General features: G+C 60.5%; 2 protein-coding genes across 12 annotated transcripts in view; one reads left to right on the forward strand and one right to left on the reverse strand.

Moving 5' to 3' along the window:
- TSPAN18 (tetraspanin 18) overlaps window positions 1–4318 on the forward strand; it is a 158598-nt gene extending 154280 nt beyond the window's left edge. For all 7 annotated transcript variants that reach the window (XM_053673035.1, XM_053673034.1, XM_053673038.1 and 4 more), the window contains one exon: window positions 1365–4318. In XM_053673035.1, the coding sequence (XP_053529010.1) occupies window positions 1365–1412 (48 nt within the window). In that variant the 3' untranslated portion in view covers window positions 1413–4318. The remainder of the gene's footprint in view (window positions 1–1364) is intronic.
- Window positions 4319–5813: 1495 nt separating this feature from the next.
- On the reverse strand, window positions 5814–21077 carry TP53I11 (tumor protein p53 inducible protein 11). 5 transcript variants are annotated; one of them, XM_037166166.2, is made up of 9 exons: window positions 20891–21077; window positions 20147–20294; window positions 10797–10876; window positions 9851–10019; window positions 9182–9240; window positions 8907–8955; window positions 8458–8554; window positions 7018–7119; window positions 5814–6569 (listed from the first exon to the last, which is right to left on the reverse strand). In XM_037166166.2, exons 4-9 carry the CDS (start codon window positions 9977–9979, stop codon window positions 6436–6438), a joined length of 570 nt encoding a protein of 189 aa, XP_037022061.1. In that variant the 5' UTR covers window positions 9980–10019; window positions 10797–10876; window positions 20147–20294; window positions 20891–21077; the 3' UTR covers window positions 5814–6435. The 5 variants fall into 5 exon arrangements, with proteins under 5 accessions (XP_037022061.1, XP_037022060.1, XP_037022063.1 ...); XM_037166165.2 differs by lacking the exon at window positions 20147–20294; XM_037166168.2 differs by lacking the exons at window positions 20147–20294; window positions 20891–21077 and adding an exon at window positions 19723–19855.
- Window positions 21078–23136: the final 2059 nt, after the last annotated feature.

Raw genomic sequence — 23136 nt, forward strand, 5'->3', positions numbered from 1 at the left:
GCTTCCGGCCCAGGCCCTTCCCCTGTGGATGTTCGAGGGTCTGTGCGGCCTCACGAGGGCTTTCCTAGCCCCTTTTACCTGGTGGTTCCCCTGGCTCACAAGGAAGGCAGCTGCAGACCCTTGCAGACACCAACACGGGGCGCTTCAGCCACAGGGAGGAGCTGCACCCCTTTATCTCTCCCCATCTCAACCCCGCTGCCCAGGGGTTAGCCAGGCAGCGTCGCCCACACCCAGCCACCTCCGGCCCTCAGGGGAGTGACGCGGCGGCCCCCCTCCGACCTTGCAGAGCTGCCGCCCACCTGACACCACAACTAGTGTGGCCTCGCTCAGCTTCCTGCCGAGCCGGGCAGCCCCGCTTAGGGCAGTTTGTGGAGACCGTTGGGGATGGGGGAGGGGGGCCATTTATTCATTCACTCCTTCAGTTACTCCCCAAACACAGATTGAGCCCCTACTGGGTGCCAGCACTGTTCGAGGTGACCCTGTCCTCTCAGGGGAGGTGACAGTGAACGAGAAACAGATACACCTGCACTGGGCTCAGGGAGGCCGCAGGCACCTGTGCGGAGCGGGAAGAATGTCCAGGCCCTGACCAGGACCTCTACCGTGGTCCCCAGCCACTGTCCCTCCTAGAGGTCTGTCCGTGAGCCTCTGGTCTGGGGACTGCTCCTTGGACTGCCTGCAAGAAGAGCTCTGGCCATGGGGGTGACAGCCGGCCTGGGTAGAGGGGCGTGGCCGAGCCCTCTGTGCCCGCCCCCAGCCCTCATGGCCTTTGGTCCTGCTCCGGGAAGAGCTCTGTCTTCCCTGCCTGCCCATCAGTAACAACCCTGGGGACTTGTCACCGAGCATCTGCTACAGAACAGGCACATGGCTAGATGATCGCCTTACGCCTTGATCTCACGACTTTCCCGAAGTGGGAGAGTGTGAGTTAGGAGCCTGGGCTCTGGGGTCAGGATGCCTGAGCTCAACCCTAGCTCCCCTACTTGCACCTGTGTGACCTTAGGCAGGTTACACGACCTCTCTGTGCCTCGCCCCTTGGTCTGTGAGGCTTCTGAGCAAGCACTCAGAACTGTGCCTGGCCTGCAGTGAGCTCTGGAGACACACTCTGGCCCAGAGAAGGGAAGTGTTCAGCACGAGGTTGCTGCTGGCGAGTAAGGAACCTGGATTTAAACTCCCGTCTCGGTTTCCAAGGTCCCCTTCTCTCCCTGGTTGCAAGGCACGAAGGAGACCCGAGGCTGGGGAGAGTCGGGAATCCCTGAGGCGGGAGTGTGCTGAGAGCGATGGGGCAGCCCCACTCCTGCTTCAGGGCGAGCGGCCCCTTAGGGGGCTGCGGGTCCAGCCTAACTAGCCAACTGCTACTTTCTGTGCAGCTCTTCGCCATGATCTTCGCCATGTGCCTCTTCCGAGGCATCCAGTAGAGGGCGTGAAGCCTGAAGACTCGGCCTGCCCACCAACCGCCCTGCACCCAGTGCCCTCCCCTCCCCCGCACCGCTCCCCCTTGGTCCCTGGGGAGGAGGTGAGGCCACCGTGAGTGGCCAGGAGAAGGGGCGGGGGAAATAGCTATTTTTTTAACAAAACAAAATGACAAAAATATGAACTGATGTACCCCACCTGGATTCGGGGGTCGGGGCCGTGGGCCCTCTGCGCCCAGGAGGCGGTCTGCACCAGAGACCAAAGCAGCACCAGTGCCGGGTCCCCTCCTCGGCCCAGCGGGACTCTGGCAGCCCTCGGCCTGGGTCGCCTCCTCACAGCTTCGGAACCTGGTGCCAAGAAACCGAGGATTTAGGCAACAAGGAGGCAAAAGCAAATCTCAGAGCAAGGTCCCCACAGTCCAGGGGCCCCAAGGAGCCTCGGTCACCATGTCCTTGAACTCAGAACCTACTCGCAATCCTCGGTCCTCTGGCCGATGGAGCTGTCCCTGCTCCTGCTCAGGCCGAGGGTGGGCTGCGGACAAGGGACCCAAGAACAGCCCAGCCGGTGGGGTCTTTGCTTTCCCTGCTGTCGGACCAGATAATCGGGAAGGCCCAGAGTCTCACCCGCACTCACACCGCACACGCGTGACACTCCGAACCAGCACTGGGTGGTCTCCGGGCTGCCTGTCACTCGGCCCAGCAGGCCTGCTGCTCACACCATTCGCTGGCCTCAGCTCCGTGGTCTCCCCGGGAGAGACGGGGCAGACTGGCCAGGGCTGGTCTCTTCCCAGTTCGACAGCTAAGAAAACCCGGACTGTCCCCCCCACCCTCCCTCCCACCTCCTCAACTTCTCAGCCACCAGGAACACACATGTACACACACCAGAGCCCCTTTTCCAAGCTGCCTGTCTCTCCTTGTAAGCCCCCCTCCCGTTCTGCACCAACCCCGGGGCACCTAGGGCTGGAAGGAGTCCCCTGAGATCACCTGGTTCTCTCCTCACCCAGACCCACAGCCTGGGTATCTTCTGTAAGATCCCTGCCGAGACATCTGCACCCTCTTCTTGCACACCTCCAGGGACGGGGAGTTTACTACCTCCCAGAACAGCATCTGCCTTTGGTTTGCTGCCTTGAGCATCAGCTCAATACGAAGAGACTTCTGTTTTTCTGCAGTGCCGTCCCAGGCAGAGCCCTTGCTCCCCAAGTGTTAGAGGCCACACGTGTCCCCTGGTCCCCACTGTCTCCAGGCTAAGGAACTTCAAGGCATCTCACCATTCCTGCCGTGACATGGCTTCCCGTCCCATCACTGCCCAAAGCACGTTTCTGAGGCCCCTGCAGGCTCTGAGTTCCCCCACAGACTCACTGACGCCCGCACAGTGCCCACAGATCAGCCCTCGTCACACAGGCCTCGAACTCTAGACCAGTGTCGGCACCTGGATCACAAGAGGCCTCCACCCCGACCAGCGGGGAGCGGCCGGTGGGGTCTGTGCAGAGGATCCGAGGTTTGTGCAGGGCCCGGAGGGAGGGGCAGTGTAATCCCAGCTCGTGATGTCCGCCAGGCACCTGAAGCTTGACCAGAGCTGTCTGCCACGGGCGTGGGAGGGGTGCTGCGGTGCCTGTCCTCCTCTCCACCGTCTCTCTTCAGGGTCTGGGGCAAGGCCCTGTGCCAGCTTCCAGTCCCCACTCCTGCCGTCCAGCCACTGGGGGAGAGAGCTTTGGCCCAGGGCCCAGTGCACTGCTGCTCCGCCACCAGCCCACTTCTGAGATTGGGTTAGACCTCCCGCCTCTCCCTTCCTCCCTCCCCACTACCTCTGTTCCCAACTGGGTCTTTCCAGATTGTCCCTGGAACGGCCTGCCCCGGCAATTCCATGATGCCACAAGCTCCCTAGAAACTAGGCACCCTGGGGTCAGGGGGCCCCACAGCGGGTACCCCAGCCTAGCCTGAGAAGGGCCTGGGGCCTGCGGTTCGAGATCCACCATCTTCCTGGAAAAGCCAAATGGCTGGTTTGAGGTTGACAAAAAAAAAAAGAGATCAAACTGGGCAGCTGTGTGGCTCGAGTCCAGAGGTGGCCCCGGAGAATGTGGGATCTTGGAGGGAAGAAGTGGCCCCACTGCCCCTCCAGCCTCTTCCCCTCCACCTGCCCTGGGCCCCTTAGGAGCTCAAGGTCACGGAGAACCATTCAGCTGAGGGTCTCACAGGGTGGACGTGAGACTCTCAGAGTTTTCCAGACAGGTGCCAAGGAAGGCAGAGGCTGGCCCTGCTGCCCCCCCCCCCCCAGTCCCTCTCTCAGGCTGGAAAGGGGGAGCAGGGCACCTGCCCAGCAGACAGCATTTGCAGTGCCACTGGTGGGTGGCCATTCTGAGGCACAGGAACATGGAAGAGGAGAGCCCTGCCCTGATCTAAGGAGCCTGTCGGGCTTGAGCCCGGCTAGGCTGGTCCAGGTAGAGCCCACGCAGGACAGGTGCCGGGGGCAGTTGTTGGCTAAGGTGGGGTGGGTAGGAACACCTCTGCAGGCTCAGGACCCGACAGTGAGGCAAGGGCCAGGCAAGGCCTCACACTGAGTTGGGTGCCCACCCTCTTCCTCCCTGCTCCAGAACGCAGTGCCTCTGGGAAGGGGGGACCATCTTGGGGGGTGGGGCCCGTCCCCAGGCCCCCTTGCCCCTCTCCTACCCACGCCTAAGGGGCCCAGGCAGGGTTCCCCAAACTAGCTGAGGCCCCGGCACCCTAAGAAGCCCTCTTCCCCCCACCCCATGGGCCCTACGTCGAAAGTCTATTTTGAAAATTGTAAATGTTCCTTGCAGTAGATAGCAGAGGTAATTTATCATGTTTATTTCCCGTGAGCCCCCTTTTGATATTATATATCGAGAGTTTTTGTAATATAAAACAGGACACCCACACTGATGGTTTTGCACTGGCTTTTGTGACTGTTTCTTACAAAAAGAAAAAGGAATGAAGAATAAATAGTGGCCATGACAAAAAGTGGTCTTGGATTTGGGGGCGGGGTGGGCGGGGGCAGGAGCTTGGTCAAGAGGGTACTGGGCTCTGGTGGCCAAGGGCCTGGGGAAACAGGGAAGGGGTGTTTAGGGTCTTCCCAAACCTTTAGGGTTGCAGCTGGGCCCACTCTGGGCCTTCGTCACTGTCTCGCCCTCAAAAGACTCCTCCTTGACACCCCCCGCCCGCACCTCCGTGGGACGTTTAACCAGGCATCACCGAACCCCGTGAACGCCGCCCGGCGCCACAGCCCAGGCAGCACCATCCCCGCAGGCCCTCCCTGCACCCGGCTGAGTGAAGCGGCTTGGCCAGCTTGGCCCAGCAGGGGCCCCACATGGACCGCGTCTGCCCTTCCCTGCCCACCTGAGGAGGTGTCTACCGGCCATACCCAGCTGCTATCAGGACAGACCATCCATCACCCATGGGGGGACCAGCCAGGCTTTAAGGGTCACAGGTCAGACAGAGGACATGGCCTTGGTCATGGAGGCATTGCCCAACAGCCACCAATACTTCCCCAAGTCAGCAGGGGGCTCCCGACCTGCCCAGCGCTCTTCCTGGGGACAGGCACAAACTTCAGTGGCAAGAGAGGGGTGCCAGAAAAGAGCAGGCCCGTCCCCAGTGTCAAGGTCCCCCTTTGCTCGGCCATGGCCACCAGCAGCATAGCCTTAGTTAAGTCCCTGACCCGCTGGGCCTCTCTCAGCTGTGCTGGACACTGGGCATGTGGCTGTGGGGACAGCCAGGCATGGGGAGGGCAGGGCAGGGCGAGGTTCCGGGCCCAGCTGGCAGTGGCCAGAGCTGGGCTGCACTAAAGGACCATCCACCTCGACCCCAAACACACTCTGTTCCAAGAGAGCGAGCCTGGGGCCTGGGCTGCTTCTCTCCACGCCTGTCCCCAGGACACGGGGCTGCCATTCGAGGTGACTACACTTGTCTCTTGGAAGGGAAGGTGAGCATGGAGGGGAGGGGGTACTGGGCACACACAGGTCACTGGGTCTGCAGGGGTCTTCGGCTCCAAGGGAGCCAGATGTCAGCCCTCTCCAGGGTGTCAGGGTTGCGGGGAGGGGGCCTGAGAGGAGGTGGCCTCCTGAAATACTTATTTCCCCTGCTGAGTTTGAAGGGCACCCAGTCCTATCCCGCCAGACCCTGGGAGCGGCGCCCTGGGGAGGAGGCAAGGGCAGGTGAGGGGCTAAGCCAGGTGAGCATCAGACCCTAAAGAGCATGGCCAAGGGACAGAGAAATGCCACTGCTTTCCTTCCTTCCTCATCTCCAAACCCCGTCCCTCACAGGTGGCCTCCATCTGGGGTTCCCTGTGTCCATGGCAGGGCCGGCTTGTGGGGGAGGCCACTGGAAGCCTCTGAACCCAGGCTAGTTGGGGGAAGGGGGCTCCTAGGGGCCCCCAGGAGGTGGGGTGAAGGCAGAGCTCCTGGTGACCAGGACAGGGCTCTGCTGCACGTGGCCCACCTCACAGGAGGGCTGAAGGGCAAGGGCCAGCTCAGAGACAGCCACCTCCACCCATCGGCCTGCGGCTGGGCTGCGGGGAGGGCAGGGGTGGGAGTCTGGAGGTGGAGAGGGGCCCCCACATGTGCGAAGGGCCCACAACAAGGATAGGGACACAAGGTCAAGTTCTCGGGTTTTCCAGGCATAGAAGCCAAGTTCAGCTGCTTGGGCACTAGATTGGCTGCAGGTGCGAGGGAAGGACAAGAAGGCAGCCAGTAGCCTCTGTCAGAAGACAGAAGGGCCTCCGGGCCTCGCCTCAGCCCTGATGCAGGCTCCTTCTGTCGGTCTCTATCCAGGGGACCCACAGGCCAAGAGGCCCCAGAAAAGGAGGCATCACCATGTGGGGCAAGGAGCAGGGCTGCAGAGGCCCTGTGCTTCCCCAAACCTGAAGACCCAGATCACGGCACTCGGGGAGGGCCTAGGAAGAAGGGACGGCGGCCACTCCTGTCTGCCTGGGCAGGGCAGGGTCCGTCCTGCCTTCCACGAACCGAAGGGAAACCGAGGCCCAGGGCTGCCCTGCCCTGGAGCCCGGCCCAGCGGTCAGCTAGACTTTCTTGGGTTTTCGGCCAACTTGGTAATAGTAGTAAACGCTGATGGCAACGAAAAGGAGGCGGCTGGCCAGGAGCAGCAGAATCCCCAGGGACACGAGGCCCGTCTCAGCCAGCGTGGCAGTGACCACTGTGGGGGAAAAGCCAGGAAGGGTCAGGGGTCAGCACAGGGAGGCGCCCTTGCCCCGCCCCAGGACAGCCCGCTGACCCAGGAGCCCTACAGTCCTGCCAGCCACCTGACCCCACAAATGCCTCTGTGCTGACGTCCCCGCACGGGGCGAGCAGGTGGGCATCATCGGCGTGTGCTGTCACGCCTGTGCAGGGGTGTGGGAGACTGCAGGTGTGCGTGGCAGGGGAGGCTGTGGAAATGCCCATGTGTGTGTTCAGAAGGCCCAGGTGGCAGGTGTGTGAGCACAGGTGTGCAGACACGGGTTAACACAGCCACATGGGTCCCTCGCCCTCAGACAGGTTCCCATCACCTCCTAGAGACCCACGTAGCAGGAGCCGAAGGCAAGGGCATAGACGCCCTGCCTGCAGCCCACATTCCGCCTCCCCTCACTGCCCACCTCAGGACTCACCCAGGAACTGGACCCCGAAGTAACAGGCTTCGGTGAGCAGAGTCCACCGGATGATGACCTTCTCAGCCGTGTAGAGGGCATTCCACATGATCAGGGAGATGCCTGGGTGGGGACAGAGAGGAGTTGGGGGCAGGACAGCCTGACCCACCCACCCCTTTGGGACGGGCGAGAGGCCTGGCCCTACACGGCAAGGGAGCTGGGCCCTGTACATCGACATCTGCCCCATGCGTTTCCTCCACCTAAAACTCCCCTGTCCCTCCCCATCCCATTCCCTCCAGGCTCAGCTCTGCTGTGTCAGCCAGTAAGTTCGTTCCCATTCATGCAATGTCCTCCACACGGTGGGACACCGGGCAAGTCACAGCCCCTCAGTGGGACTCTGTGTTTTCACCTGTAAAATGGGAGACCTGGGCCCCAGGTACCCTGCCCTTATCGGGCTGTTCTGATTCTGGGTGGAGGGGAGTGAATGAGTGAATGGCTCACCTGGTCCTCCGATCACACTTTCTTTTCAAGTGCACACCTGAGCCTACAGAGGAATCTCGCTAAGGAATTTTCCAGGGGGAGGTGGGCGGACCATACCTAGCCTCTACCAGGCCAAGCTCACCCAGGCTCTGCTGGCTCTGAACACCAGATACGTACTCACTTTATTTCAACAAACCTAACCCCATAACCTTAGTTCCCCAGCTGTGCGGGTGAAGTGCTTGAACTCGTGCCAACCTCTACCACCCCCTGCCCAGAGGTACTGGAGCTGGAACCGTGAAGGTCGAGTGGACGTGCACACAGCACAGGACTGGGGCAACTGCCTGTGTGAAGGCTGGGGGACCTGAAAGGAGGGTGGGGCGTCAAGGGGTGTGGCTGCACGTGGGGGAGGTAGGTTTGGGAAGGCCGCCTGGGTCCACCCCCACAATGACCCTGAATGCCAGGCGGTAGCACTGGGACTCTAATCTGAAGGCAATGGGGAGCCACAGAATATTTTGGAGAAGAAGAGGAACACCATCTATACTAGGTTTTTACAGCTGTCACTCAGCTTCCTAACAGGCGCATTGTGTGTGACTCAGACGGAAGAGGAAACAGACGTTGTTCAAATGAGAGGCCCAAGTGTGAGAAGGGTTTTGCAGGCACGGTGTTGACTCTGCCTGCTGCTCTAGTCCGTGAGGCTCTGGGAGCAGGGCCTTGGCCTCATTCGTCCCTGCACACCAGTGCCCAGTGGTGCACTTTGCCCAGCAAGCGCTCAGTTAAGCGCTTGCCCCAGAGGGCGGCCCAGACAAAGCTCTAATCCACTGGGTGCATTCTACCAGAGGCCACAAGATGGCAGCATGCACCCAGCAGAGACAGACAGCTGAAGGGGGTTATCTGGGGCCGGGAGCCCAGGCACAGAGGAAGGTACCCCATGTTCCCCTCAACCCCAGTTGGTCCCCCAGAGACCTCCCCAACAATACTCACTGAGGAGGGCACCCCCGTAGAGGCGGATGGGGGTCTTGCTGGTCACCTGGGCTCCATCAAAGACTGCATCATAGAGCTGGTCAGGGAAGGCAAGGGCCTGGGGACGGCAGGAGGCTTAGGGTGGGGGGGTCACTGTGAAAACCCCTGGACATCTTCCCCCAGGAACAGGTCCAGGGTCCCTTGACTGACCCCCACCCTCCATGGCAAGACAGAAGGTGCTGGGGTTGCCAGGGGCAAGGAATCAGGACCACGGCCAGGGGGCCCAGGGTGGGCCAGGGCACAGGTGGGATGAGGGTCAGGAGCCAGGACGTGGTGGCGGCCAGCGAGCCTTGACAGATGGGGCCTCAGCGTAACGGCCATGCTGTTTGGGAGAGGCAGCAGGGACCCTGGGCAGGACAGAAGCTCCTAGAAGCAGGCCTGGGGTTCCCGGGGGCAGGGCAGGGGCTCACCATGATGGCGATGCCGGAGAAGAGCACAGCTGAAACGAACTGCCAGACCCTGGGGAGGCAGCAGCGGGACGGTCACAGCCAGGCCCCTGGCTGCTACCCCCAGTCCCCAGGAGGTCCTTCCCTCTCCGGCCAAGATGCCCAGAGGGAGTCGGTTCGCGGGGGGCGGGGCATGGGGAACGAGATGGGTTGGAGTCCAAGGCAAGACCAGAAGCAGGGCCTGACGCACTCCCTCCCCGGACCCCCGCTCCCCGCCAGCACTCACGCATAATGCTCACCTCAGTCCCAGAGGCTCCCGAACAGTGAACTTGATTTCATTGCCCAAGACCTGGCTGATCTGCAGACACAAAAGGGTCATAGGCAATGATGGTGCAGCAGCACCCGGCACACCCAGCCGGCTTAACCGCCTGGACCCTGGGCCTACGGCTGGTCTGCTCCAGCAGCCCCCGGGTACCTCTGCTTAGCCAAATGGCCACCCAGGCTGGAGGGGTTGCACGGAGGCCACCCCTCACTGCCTCCCTGACACCAGGGCTTAAGAAAAGTTGACAATACGGTGGCCGAGGATGGAAGCCCAGGGGTCCGCCAGATGTGGGCTGGCAGCCTGGCCCTGCCACTTCGTGGTGTGGCCTTTGGCAAGTCACCTAACCTCTCTGAGCCTCGTCTAGACTCAGACGAGTTTCCTCATCTGTGGAATGGGTTGAAAACTGTATCTGCATCTTCCAGGGCTAGCAAGATTAAATAATGCTTCCAAAACAGAGTTATGATAACAGGCACTTCGTAAGCGCTCAGTTCCTTCTAATGATGTTTTCACTTTTGTTTTTATTCCCCTGACATCTCCCTTAAGTTTCTAGAAACCCGAGCTAAGTCCTGGAGCCCCTGCAGCTATGTGCGTCTCAGCTCCTCTTCCCCCAAACAGACGGCCAGACCTGCTCCCCCGACCAGCGCACCTTGGAGCGGTGCACCTCCCCATCGTCATCCTCCCCGCCCACGCCGAGGATCTTTCGGGTCTTCAGGCGGCTCACGAGGTCCGTCTGGCTGTGCTTCTTCATGAGAGGCGGGGGCTGCTTGGCCGCCATCCTGTCCTGGAGCCGGGCCGCCTCCTCCTCCTCGGAAGGGCTGTAGGGAGACAGGGCGTCGGGTCATGGGCTCCATTCAGCTTCCAGGCCTCTGAGGGTGGCCAGCCCCTCCACCTGGGGCAGCAGGCAGGTCATGGGACAAGGAGTCGGAGGCCCAGGCTCAGTACCCAGCTCCTAGCCACCCGGCAGCGATGAAATAGGGCGGTCACTGCCCTTCTGACCTCAGCTTCCTCATTTGCAGCACACTCGGGTGCAGGCACTCCTGAGGCCCCTCCAGCCCAGCCAGCCCGTCTGGCCTGAGTGGACTTGGTGCATCCGGTGACCAGGCTGGGCCAGTGGAGCCTGGCAGACGGCCTGGAGGACAGGGCCCGGGGAGCACTGGACTGAGACCACACTCAGAGGTTACTGGGGGGTGGAGTAAGCGGGGGCTCAAGGTCAGCAGGCAAATGAGGTTTTGAAGGATGGGCGAGTCCAAGCCAGGGTTCCAGAGCCGGGGCACCAGGCTCTCCCCTCAACTTCTGCCTAGACAATCCCTGAGGCCCCAAAAGCCCTGCTCCCCGCCCCCATATGCCCTGGCAGCCCCCTTCAAACCCACCAGGACAGAAGGAAGGGGAAGGGGCTGACCACTGGGGCCTGCTGAGCCGGAGGAAGGATGGCCAGGGGTGTGGGCAGGGCTTCGGACAGTCCCTGTCCGTCCCCTCCCTGCCCTCGGCAGCCACCACCAGCCTACCCTACCCCATGTCTGCCCACGACTCTCCACAGCCCCCAGCCCTGGCCATCCCGCAGCTCCACCTCGAGCCAGGGCTCAAGCACCTACTGTGTGTCAGGCACGGTGATGGGCAGTGGGGATGCAGAGAGGAGCTGAATGTCAGGTCTTGCCTTCAGTCAGCACAAAACCTGTGCAGAAGAGACAGGGGCGTAAGCCATGACGAAGCAGAGACTTCCAGAAGCTGGCCCCAGGGTGGCAGTAGGCCCCGCTAACCAGGGTCGCTCTGCCCTGCAAGACGGGTGCTGTTCATACCCATTTCTCATATGAGGAAGCCAAGTTCAATGAGGCTCAGTGGGTTGATAACGGCATCACCAGCAGTGGGTGCCCCGTATTCCACCGTCTAGTTCCCACTGTGGCCGCCCTCTGGGAAGGCAGGAAAGCACCCCCACTCATTTGTAGACAGGCTCAGAGGTCATCTGCCCTCAGGCAGGAACCTGAGGGGACTGGGCAGACCTCCCTGCCCAGGCCTCCAACCCGGGTCTCAGTGCCGTGTAGCGAGTCTCCCTCTCCAGGGCTGCCCAAGTCAAAGCACAGAAATAAAGGTCCCCAGGTCCCCTCTGGTCTCCCGGCACCCCCCGGGGTCATAAAGCGAAATGTCAGAGCAGAGTCTCACTATGGGGTGTTCGGATCGTGAGGCTCCAGACTCGCAGACCCCGGGCAGGCAGCAAGCAAAAGCAGGACGGAGGTCTTCAGTGCATTTGAGTCCGGCCGTTGGCCGTCCTGAGCTCCAGAGCCCTGTCACTCAAATGAAGCGCCTTTGCTTTCCCCTCCCCCACCACCCGGGGGCATGGGAGGTGGCTGGTGGGGAGGCGGCCAGCCCCACTGTGACAACCACAGTTCAATCTGACTGCTCCTCGAGGACCTAGGGGCTGTCGAGACACCTCAGCCACTTGCCGCCACCTTCCTTCGTAATCAGCTGAAATCAGCCAGAAGCTGTAATCAGACTGGCATCCCCCCAGCGGCCAGGTGGGCCCGAGAGCCACGGCACAGCAGTGCTGCAGGGGACAGAGACACCGGTGTCATCATGCAGTCACCGGCGGAGGAACACTGGTTTGATTCCAGACTTTGATGGCTGTGAACAAAATGCTATGAACATCCACACAGAGGATTTTCTGCAGCCCCAAGTTTTCCTTTCTCTGAGGCAAATACCCAGGAGTGGGGTGATACCGAGTTACTTGGGGACTCCACGCTGCACCGCAGGACCAAGTGCCAAACTGCCCCACAGCGGCGGCCCACGCGCATTCCCAGACCGTGCACGCGCATTCCACGGCTCTGCATCCTCTCCAGCACCAGGCACGGTCAGTCTTCCAACAGCCCCCTGGCTTTTTAGCCCTCCCTCCCAGAGCCTCAGTTTTCCCCACCTGTGAAAGGGAGCTGCACTTCCCACCTCCTCGAGATTTAGGGTCAAAGAGAAGCTGGGGCAGGGCGCTCAGTGCCAAGCCTGCCAACTTGAATGAAGAAACCATATGCATGAGGATGAGCCCTGAGCTAGGCTTAGGGGTGGGAGGGGGCCCTGCCCTGAACTACCTCACAGCCTAAGTGGGGGGACAGGGGCAGGAGTGCTGATCTGTCAGCCATCCAGCAGAGCAAGTCGCTTCCCCTCCGAGCCCCAGAGTTTTCATCTGTGAAGTGGGAACCCTTAACTCTTCCCCAAGGCTGGGTGAAGGAGAAACACACAGACAGGAAGTTCGCTGTCAGGTGCCCGCAGACTGCTACCGCGAGCTGCTGGTTAAGAGCTCGACTGCTGAAGTCACACCTGGAGTTTAAACTCTGGACCCACCACTTCTTAGCTGCGTGCCCAAGAGCAAGCCCCTCATTCTCTCTGTGCCTCAGTCTCCCCATCAGTAGCAGGGGAAAATAAAAGGTCCTACCTTAAAGGGGTGCCGAGAGACCAGGAGACACAGCTGTGAAGCACACAGGCCAGTGTGCTGGGCCCTGGAAACGGCTCCGTAGAGATGCCCCACCGCCCCCTCCCCCGGCGCCCCCCATGCAGCAGCGGCTCTGGGAAGGAAGCCAAGACAAACCAGGATAAGGACCTACCTAGCATTTCCTAATATCTCCACCCCATTGGCAGAGCCCCTGGCCCTCAGTCCCACGGCAGGAACTGCCTCTCAAGCCAGAGCCCACAAAGCCTGGGCTGTGTTCGTGACCTCCGCTCAGGGGGTCAGCTGCCTTCCTCTGCCCAGTGACCTCTCAACACCCAGGTCCCCTCTGCAGCACGAGGCCGAACCAAAAACTGAAGGCTGTGCGGTGCAGCGGTGCCAGCCTGCTGGGGCTGGAGACAGAAAGGGGCTCCACCTGGCACTGGCGTCATCCACAGGAGAGACCAGCTTTACCCGTAGGCACTGCCATCAGGTCCTGGGCTGGTGGAACCCACTAGCACTGCCCCCAGCCCAGCCCCAGCACCAAGCTCCCCCCAAACAAAGGGCCCTGAGGCCTCCTGGGGAGAATGAAATCCTGAACCTGATCTCCAGGAAGTGGATCCCTTGCACCTGCCTCTGCAGTTAACTGCCGGAGCACTGAGTTCTGTCCCTTCCTCACCCGGAGCGCAGGTGGGCAGCTGCAAACACTCCCACACACCCACCAGCCTGTAAACATGCCCCACTCTGAAGGCAAACCAAACGCTCCACCCACGCCTCAGATCTGCCCTTGAACTTCCTTCAAGGCCACTCTATGTGCTTCCTTTAGGCTTGGCCCCATTTTAACCTAAGAGAGGACAGAGCTTACCTCCCTCCATTCCTCTCCCTGCACTCTGGCTGGACACTGGCTTGGGGGCAGCCAGACCTGGGTTTGAATCTGGTTCTGCTCTTTTACCAGCTGCAGGGCTTTGGGCAAGTCCCCCAGCCTCAGTTTCTGCTCCTGAGGAATGGGAGCACGGAGGACGCCACCCTGCCCAGATACGGAGGATGAGGAGGGAGTGCCCGGCCCACGCTCCCTCTACCTCCCTTTCCTGCTTCATTCAGCCGTGCAGAGTGGAAAATGCCTGCCCCACGGGGCTGTCACGCGTCCTTTCCCAGATCTGGATGCCACGTGAAGGGCTCCAGGGCTTCCCCAGCCACCTCCTCCCCCGCCTGGCCAGGAGCGAAGGTGAGGAGGGCTGCCTGTCCACCTACACGCTCCCGGGGGGGACCTGCTGAGCAGGAGGGGAGAATGCAGCACGCAGCAGCCCCCCAGACTCCGGTTCATACCCTCTGCCTTCCGTCCCTCACCAGCTTCTTTGACCCCGATTCTTGATAAAGCTGGCAAGTCACTGTCCTTTTAATAGTTGTTTCCATTTCCAAACAACTGCCCAGCCAGGAAACCCTCCCTGCCCTCTGACCCTTACCCCACTCCCATGTCCCTTGTTCTTCAAGCCTCTGCATGGCCCTCGTCCAGGAGTCTTCCCAGGGCATCACCTGCTCCTGCGACTCGTGGGTTTCGGGCAGGTGGCCACTGCCGCTTTCCGCCCACACTCCCAGTCCCGTCCCGGGCAGCTGGCCTCCCAGAGACTTAGTGACCTGAAGGCAGGGCTGGTACTGTGCCCATCTGAGAGTTTCCCTGCTGGGCCCTGGCACACAGTAGGCACTTTGTCAGCACAGATGAATGAGACAGGCTAAGGGAAGCAGGTCTCACTACCCACCCAGAACACTCGGGCACACACTCAGTTCCACGTGGCAGGGTCCAAGGGCAGGCTCTGCTCCAAACACACAGGGCAGAAAGCTGAGGCCCGGAGAGGACAGGGGCTGCCCCAGGCCATACATGAGCTGCTGGCAGAGGAGGGCAGAAAAGGGGCTTTGCAGTCAGGCAGGGCTGGGTTTGAATCTGGACTCTGGCTCCTGGGCTGATGGGCAGGTGGCCTTGGGCAAGGGGTTCACGGGGTGCTGAAGACTCCAGGAGAGGGTGCACTCTCGGCAGAGGGCCTGGTATATGGGGTGCCCAGGACATGGCGGCGTTAGAGGACTGGGTAAGAATTCAGGGTGAAAACTCACCCCCCCTGCCTCAGAAAGCCCTAGCAGCACTAGAGGGGAGTGCCAAGGGGTGGGGTGTCAACAGGGCCTGGACAGTTCCTGGGACATGAGCTCAACAAATATCTGTGACACATTAGTGAGTAGGGGAGGGGCTGAGAGCACCCCCCCCCAAGGTCTCACTCCTTGCAGCCCATGGCCTCCACTCCGCCCCGCCCCTTCCTCGTGTCCTGGGACATCTGAGGCCAAGCAAAGCCCTCCCCCCACCAGACTGAACCAGGCAGGAAGAGAGGGCTCAGGAGATGACAGAATGGGGGGTGCGGGTACTTAATGATTGGTAAACATGGGCTCGGAACCTTGGTGCTTTATCTTAATTATGCTGTGACCTCAGAAAAGTTTCTTAACCTCACCAAGCTTCTATTTCCTCCCCTACAAAACCACACACTACTTAGCTTCCTGGGTTGTGACGAGGCACCCAGAAAAGACAGCGAGGGCCCGACACCCCACCTGAGCTGGGTAAAGGGCAGCCATCTGTGAGATCTCGGGGCAGCTGCCCTGCCCCTACCCTGCCCCAGAGCAGCCTGGCTGGTGCATCCTTCTGCTGGTCCTGGAGGACCTCTCCCAACCCCTGGAGCCTCTCCAGGAAGCCTGGTTTCCATAGAAACAGATGGACCGCAGTGCTGTCCCTATCTTGGAACCTGGCAGGGGGAGGGGGAAGGGGCCTGGGGCCCAGAACACCCACCAGCTTCTGAGCCACCCCATGATTCAAGGGGAGTCACTGCTGCTGAGTGTCACAGCCAAGAACCACTTCCTTTCCAAACAAGACCCTCTGCTGGAGGAACAGCACACCTGTCCCTCCCCATCTGGCAAGGACAGCCACCCCCAGGGGCATCCGCCCTGGGGCCGGAGGCAGGGGACAAGCACTGTCCAGACCAGGAATTCCCCGAAGCCCCCACCACAACCCTGCGGGATGTCCCCTATTTTACAGATGAAGAAACTAAGGCCAAAATGTCACCTGAGGCAACTGGCAGGGCTGAAATCCAGGCCACATTAACTGTGCTGTGACTGGACATCCTGAGCCGAGCTGGGGCGCGCCTACGCGTGGGTGGAGGGACTGGCTGGGGAGCCTGACTTCCAAAAAGAGCTAAGTTCTGAGTTCTCCTCCCCACCTCCCCTGAAAGTCCCTGGCGGGCCGCCAGCCTCTGCACGCCTCCCTGGGGTCCAGCCTCTCTCGGGTTAGAGCCCGGTGGCCCCAGCAGGACCTGGGAAGGGCCGCAGGGAGACCCATTGTTCTGTTATCACATTCCTGCAAAATAGCTGGAAACCGGCTGGGACAGGGCAGTGCCAGGGGGTGGGTGGCAGCGGCCAGAGCCCACACCGTCCACCCTGGGGTCCCTTCCTAGGGCAGCCCACCACCTTCTTGGACAAGATGAGGTTTAAAGACCCCAGCCCAGAACCCACTATCTGGGCCCCGCAGGCAGTGAATCTTGGGGTGAGGGGGGAGGACCTGTGTCTCACGTCTTGGCTGTGCGTTACTAGCCCTGTGCTTTGGGCAGATGACCCTCCCCGCCTCTGTATTGTAAATGGGGGTGACGAGGCAGAGGAGGTCCTGGGTGGGTTAGAGCTAAACCAGAAGTTCTGGGACCCAAGGGAGGCTGGATGGACACAGCCACACGACTGACATCATCACAGTGGCCTCTGGGTGCAGGTTCTGGGGGGGAGGCCTCAGGGCCACTGCCTAAGGGTGGCAGCTGAGGCCAAGCTGCCTGGTGGCAGGGCTTCCTTGTGGCGTGTCCTGGGGAGCGTGATCATTCTAGAGGCTGAGCCGGCCTCAGTCAGCCGGGTCTCTCAAGGCGCCAGTGGGCCAGTGTCGGGCGGGGTGCACGCCCATCTCCATCACTCCCGCCCTCACCGCAGGCTCGGCGTCCACACTGCTGCACAGGGCGAGGATGGCAGCGTGGAACTGGCCGGGAGAGGAGGGGGCACGATGCGGGTTCTGCCGCAGCCAGGAGCCCGGTTCCCACGACAGAGCTCTGTAGTCAGGAAAGAAACTCCACACCCCATTCGCAGGGACCTCCAGGAACGCGGGAGCAGGCAGCCGTTCCAACTGAAGCTGGAAGGCCGGTGGGGGAGCCCTGAGTCACCAGGCTGAGAGACGAGTCAGCTGAGGCCACTGGCAGGTTCTGCCACAGGGCCGGCCTCTGGGACTCAGTTTCCTCACCCAGAAAATTAGCAGTGTGGTCCCTCCCAGCTGTCACATTCATGGTGCGGCTTCCAAACGCTGCTGTCCACTAGCCACACTCCAGCTGCTCGGCCCCCAGGTCCCACCACCTGTCCCGTTGTCTCCATCTCTCTATTCTCTTTGTTTTGAAGGTACCTCACTTCCAGAAAAGTGGAGGAAAGCCCAAACTTCCATCACAAACAAGTATCTCCAAAGCCCCAGAGACAAAAAAATAAACACTGCCTGCTGTGCTGAAGAGGGGGGAGGGCAGGGCAGGGCAGAGGGCTCCCCCAGGGATGTCCCTGGGGGCCTCGACCAGGGGCCTGAAGCTGCTGCTGTGGACAAGGGGGCGTCCGGCCACCCGCCATCATGCAGAAGCCCGAGAGGGTTTTCCTTGGCCCTGCTGTCACTTGCAAAGGGCAGATGGCATGGAGAATTCCGGTCCTTTTCAGGCCAGGAATGGGCCAGTCTCCCCCTTGGCCAGTGGCCACGTCAGGGCCCTCAGCGGCAGCTGGTGTGTCCCGGGTCTCATGGGACCACGGTCATCGGGACAGTCTGGCTTTTGAATCCCAAGCCACCAGAGCTCTTGTGAGAAGTCAGCAGACGCATCCTTCTCTCCTCCCCTCCCCCCAGCCCTGTAGCTACTCAGGAACTCGGGAAGGGAGGAGGGGAGTTTCCTTGAAGGGATGCTGCACCATTTTGAGTCAACTTTTCAGAGGCAAACCCCTTCTGGTGGGTTGGGGGTGGTTCCTGTACTTTTCCCAGGACCCTGATGGGCCAGGACCACAATCCAGGCCCGACCGCCGACCCTGGGGTTCGGGGGTCTGGCCTAGCGGTGAAAGGAAGAGGTCCCAATGGGAACACCTCCGCTTACCGCTTATGAGCCGCATGGCCTTGGGCCAGTGACACCGCCTCTCTGAGCCTCTGTTTTTTCATCTGTCAAATGGGCGTAATAATGACACCTACCTCCCCCCAATGGAAAGATGCCCAAAAAACACCTAGAAAAGTACCTGTTTCATGGTGAACACTCAGTAACAATGTCTCTGTTGTTATTTTCAGACTAGGAGGCTCAGCTCTCTGCTCCAGTTTCGCCCATGACCCTACCAGCCTCAGAACAGGTACTCCCCCAGGGGCGCAGTATTTAAAAGGGGGTGACCATGAGAAAGAAACTGGGCCTCTCTGGGTCAGCAGGAAGATGCTGCCCTGGGGGCACTGACCTCAGGTGGCAGAGACTGGCAAAGGGCCGCAGAGATGAAGCCCGGTGGGTTGCTGAGGCTGACTGGCTCCCCCCTCTGTGTCTCTGGCCCTTGGGCAGGCCTGCCCCGGGAGGGGCATGACCAGTGCTGTGAATGAATGGTTGAGATGCAGGGCGAAAGGGAAGTGTTGTGGGCCCGGAGTCAGAACATCGGGCACCCCACCCCACCCCCGGACTACATGGGGAGTGACTTGTATGTGGTCTCTGGATGTCCCTTCCCTCATCTGTGAAATGGGGAGGTTCCAACCTTCTCTCCCATCTCCTCCCCACTGCACCCCAGCCAGGCCTCCCACCTCCTCCCCGCTGCCCCACTGCCCTACTGCACCCCAGCCGCCCTGGCTCCAAACCACCCCTCCAGCACATCGGACACATGCCGGCTTTGGGGGCGTGGCACAGGCTGTTCTCCGAGGACCTTCACTTCCCAAAGACACCCCCACAGCTCATTCCCTCAAAGCCCTACCTCAAAGTCACCTCCTCGGGGAGGCCTCCCTGACCGCCCCGTTTACAGTGGCAACCCCACTCCTGGCCTTAGCACTCACCTCTGCCCCCTCACCTCCCAATACGCTATATAATGTGCTTATTAACTTCACTAGGTATTTGCCCCTCCCCCTTAAGTGTCAACGCCCCGGGGGACAAAAATCTTTATACTGTTCCCAGCTGTCTCGCAGTGTGTGGCACTGTGCTCATTAAACCGTTTTTGGAGTACGACTCCCATTTTGCTCAATGAGCGAGAGTAGAGTGATGTGTGGAATATAACCGCACTCCCTCTCCTGCATCCACACCCCCCAGAGGGGCAGACTCCTTCTCCTGCAGAGGATGTGGGGGTAGCTATCATAAGATCTTGGGGGAGGGGAGGCAGCAGAGCATAAGCTTGGAGAAGCTGGAGGGGGTCTGACCGCAGAGGCCGGAGAGGCCGGCAGAGAACACCCTTGAGCAATGGCCCCCAGCAGGTGTTGACAGCCAGATATGGGCGAAGGGTTTTGGGCCTCAGCTCTCTATTCCAAATTTGGAAGGACTGATTAGCGGACAGCATGTAGTCTGAAAAGAAGCCAGGGCAGCCAGCTTCCAAGATATTGGGGGTGGAGGGTACCTCAGGGACCAGACCGCCCATCTTTCAGATGGGATCGCAGAGGCCTGGAGACTACGCAGCACCTTATTTTCTAACAACTACACAAGAAAAAGCTTTCCTCCTCCCGGTCTGAGCGTGGAGCTTCGGCTAAGGTGCCAACAGTGCCCCCTCCGGTCTCTCCAACAGCGGCTCCACCCCCCAGAGTCCCTGGGATTGAAGGCTGCAGGATGAGAGGGTAGGGTTCTGGCCCTCTCTCCGCAGGCCACCAGGGGCGGAGGTCCAAGGGGCCGCACGGTTGGGGTGCGCATCCCTGCAGCCCTGGGGCCTTCATCCTGCTGGACAGCCCCACCAGGAAAAGTTTGAAGAAAATCAACCGGGAAGTGCAGCCGGCGAGGAGGCCTTGGCTTTGGAGAAACCTCGGGATTTTCGACCTCCGCCCCGCTCCTGCTCCCGCCCCCAAGGCTCCCGCTGAGAAATCCGCTCACCAGGAACCGCAAGGAGGCAGCGGCGGGAGCCGTGCTCTGGTTGGGGGCGTGGAGAGTGGAGTGAGGGGACGCCAAGGGAGCTCCAGACCCTGCCGGGCGCGCCGGGGATGGGCGCGGTGTTCTGGCGGTTCCTCTATAGAACCCCAGCGTGGGTTTAAGTATTTTGCCAACGGCCGGAGACCCAGCCCACCCTGCGCCAAGCCAATAGCCCCACACTGCCCCCTTCCTGCAGAGCGCGCGACTTAGGGGAGAGTGGGGGCGTCGGTCTCCACCTGTGTTCTACCTCGTCTCCAATAACTGGGGCTTAACGCGGGTTCCATTTCTGCCAGCTCACCGCTACCTCCAGCCGGGAGACAGGGGTCTTTTCGGGCTTGCTCCTCCTCCCCTCTAACGTGTCCTTTATCTCCCAGCTCCAGCCACTCACCCACTTTCTAAGACTCCAAGCGGGGAGCTCCGCGCTACAGGGAGCCCCCAGGTCCTCTGGCCCAGTGCTCCCGCCCCCAGGACCCCTGAACCGGAAGGTTGCGCCAGACTTGTGGGCAGCGGGAACTCTGCCACCTCCTTCCGCGGCCCTGTGGGGGTAAGAGGAAAGGACAGGGACTCTCAAGTTTTTGCCGCGCACTCCCAGGACTCGGGAACAATGGCGGGGTAGGGATGGGGACACGGAAGGAGGGGGAGGGGACCGAGAACTGAGCGCCGGGTCAGAGTCAGACCCCAGAGAAAGAAAAACTGCTTTTCATTCCCTTTCTCTTTTGCTCGGAAGCAGAGAGCGGGAGCCCGGGGGGAGGGGGGGGCGAGAACGAGATAGCCCGAGGGAGAAGATGGCCCAAGAGGGAGAAAACGGCGGAGGGACAAAGCCGGGGAGAGGGAAACAGAGTCAGAGGGGAGAGCAGCGAGCCGACAGCGCAAAGGAGAAGAGGAACATAAGGGCTGCGGAATGGCGCCTTGGAGAGCCCAAGAGGGGATCCCTGGGTCCCCCGCTGAATCCGTTGGTGCCAAAAGGTCCAGGGGGCCCCCAGGTCGAGTGCAAGGGGTCCTCACTATCCCCAGCGCTCCCCGAGGCCGTAGGAACACGGCTGGGCTGGGCTTCGCTGCGCAGGCACCGGCCGGCTGGCGGCAGGAGGGGAAAGTGCGAGGCTCCGAAGCGGTGGTGGGGAGCAGAACTTACGTTCCTAGAGCATGCTGGCGCAGGCTGCGCGGAGTTGGCGTGCACCGGGACCTCGGGACCTCCGGCGCTCACATCACGCCTACCTCGCCGGGCAGGGCCGGGCTGGACTGCGCGCGGCACCCTGCGCGGCTGGGGTTTGCCCGAGTCTGGAGGCCCGCGCTGGTCCCTCCTCTCGGTGCCGCGCTGAAGCCAATGGCGCGCCGTCCCCTCCCACGCACCGGGCTGCCTCGCCCCCAGGGTGGCCGCCGGGGGCGGGCGGGAGAGGGGGTTGTTGGGGACTGGGCTTCTGCATCCCCAGCTGAGGCTTTCCTGAAAACCGCCGGCGGGGGGCGCGCTCACGCCCTGAGAGGAGGCGCTTGGGGATCAAAATCGAGAGCCCCTGCTGCCCAGGATGACTTTCTTGGCAAGTTTTGAAAACTGTGCCTCTTTTGTGAGACTATCAACACCCCCGTAAGTTGGCAAACCACACGCTCTTAAATACCCTTGGGGTAGTCCCTGGAGCCTAGGCCAGCATCTAAAATAGAAGGGACTGCTTGGCTGGTACACACTCAAGTGTGTAGTAACACAGTCACAATGGCCACTGTCTGCTGAGAGCGGATCAGTGCCAGGCACCCGTGCTCAAGGAGTTACAAGTATTATTAACTCATTAGATTCCCACAACCACCTATGAGGTCAGGATGATCAATCCCATTGCACAGATGGCTGTCATTAATGTTTAATTTCATTTAACTTTCTGGCTTCCTGCCTAGGCCCACCGTTCTCTCCCCCAACTTGATGTGACTTTGCCAAATAACATGACACCACGCGTGCACCTTCATCCCCCACCTGGCCTCAGCGATGCCGCGGGAATTGCACTGTTGTGGACTGAGACCTTATCTGGGGCTCCTCATCTGTGGGGTGGGGGGTGCACAGTTGTCAAACTGTGGGGGTAGGGAGCGGATAAGAATGGGGTCTGAGGGTCCTCAAGGCTCTTGGGAGCCTTTGAGCCTGAAGAACCAGGTTCCTATAAACAACACCCTTCCTCCCAGATTCCGGACTCTTTAACCCCCTGTGACCAGTAACGGACTTAGTTTAACTCCCAACACCCTGCACCCTCCTTAGAAAACACCTGCATCCCTTCCTCTTGTCTGTGGGTCACTGATGGGGGTGGGAGGTGGAGGGAAGAGGAAGGCAGAGTTGATGAGCCGCTCCATGTCACAAGGCAAGTAAACGGGGCAGAGAGAGGTGAGTGGTGCCCCAGGCATCCGGCTGGGTGGACACTTTGACTCCAGGTCTGAGTTCTCTCTGCACTAGTTCCTTAAAGATGAATCAGGCAGGCTCTGGAACCAGACCGCTAGGTTCAAATCCAGACCCAGCCACTTGGTGATGGTGTGGCCTTAAGCACACACAGAGATACCAGGACCAGACGACACAGCTCACGATGACAGAGGGCTTGGGGGACCAGAGTAGAGGAAGAGAAACTCACAGCCAACCCCACCCTCACCCCAGCATCCAGTTTCCCTAAAAGTTCCCATTAGAAGCTCTTGTTCTCTTCCTACACTTCCTAAAGTGATATGTGTCTAATTCAGGAACATACCTCAGACCGCCGGCCACTCTGTCCTTATCTTTTCTGTGTTATTTCATCTTTACATTGAATGTTAAAAAGTACACCTCGCTGGGCTATCGTGTGGATTAAAACTGGCAGTCACAAAGTACACCCCAAATCTAAGCAAGAACAGGTTCTCGATGCATAGCAGCAATGAGCTGTTATCATTATTTATGATGCTGGAGAAGGGGCATGAACCCAGAGGGTGTGAGAAGCGGGTCAGCACCCTGGCTCTGCTCAAAACATAAAAGCGCCTGCCTCTCGGAGCTTGGGAGAGCCGAGTGAGGCCCATTAGATGAAAAAGGTTTGTACACTGGGAAAGGCCGATTCCTGTTACAATCATTATTATTGTGAGTCTCATGACTGTGAAATGTTTCCTTCAAAGGGGGCAGGGGCGGGGGTTAGAGCAGAAAGGCCGGCTGGGGGAGAGTTACTCCCCTCTCCTCCCCACGAGAGCAGGGAAGAGCTGCTCTGCAGGGGCGGCCACACCTTTGAGCTGGTCCCGAGTGAGTGTGCCTGTCCGTGTGTGCAGGTGCAGGTGGGCGCTGGAACATGGCACAGGCACAAGGAATGCCAGTGTCTGTGGCCAGAAATTACTCGTGGATTGTGAGTTCCCCCAGAGAAAAATACAAATTCCACAGGACTTCTAAGATGCTGGCCG

The sequence above is a fragment of the Artibeus jamaicensis genome, unplaced genomic scaffold (assembly GCF_021234435.1).
Source record: "Artibeus jamaicensis isolate MK-2021 breed Jamaican fruit bat unplaced genomic scaffold, CSHL_Jam_final contig_797, whole genome shotgun sequence".
In the NCBI taxonomy this organism is placed as follows: Eukaryota; Metazoa; Chordata; class Mammalia; order Chiroptera; family Phyllostomidae; genus Artibeus; species Artibeus jamaicensis.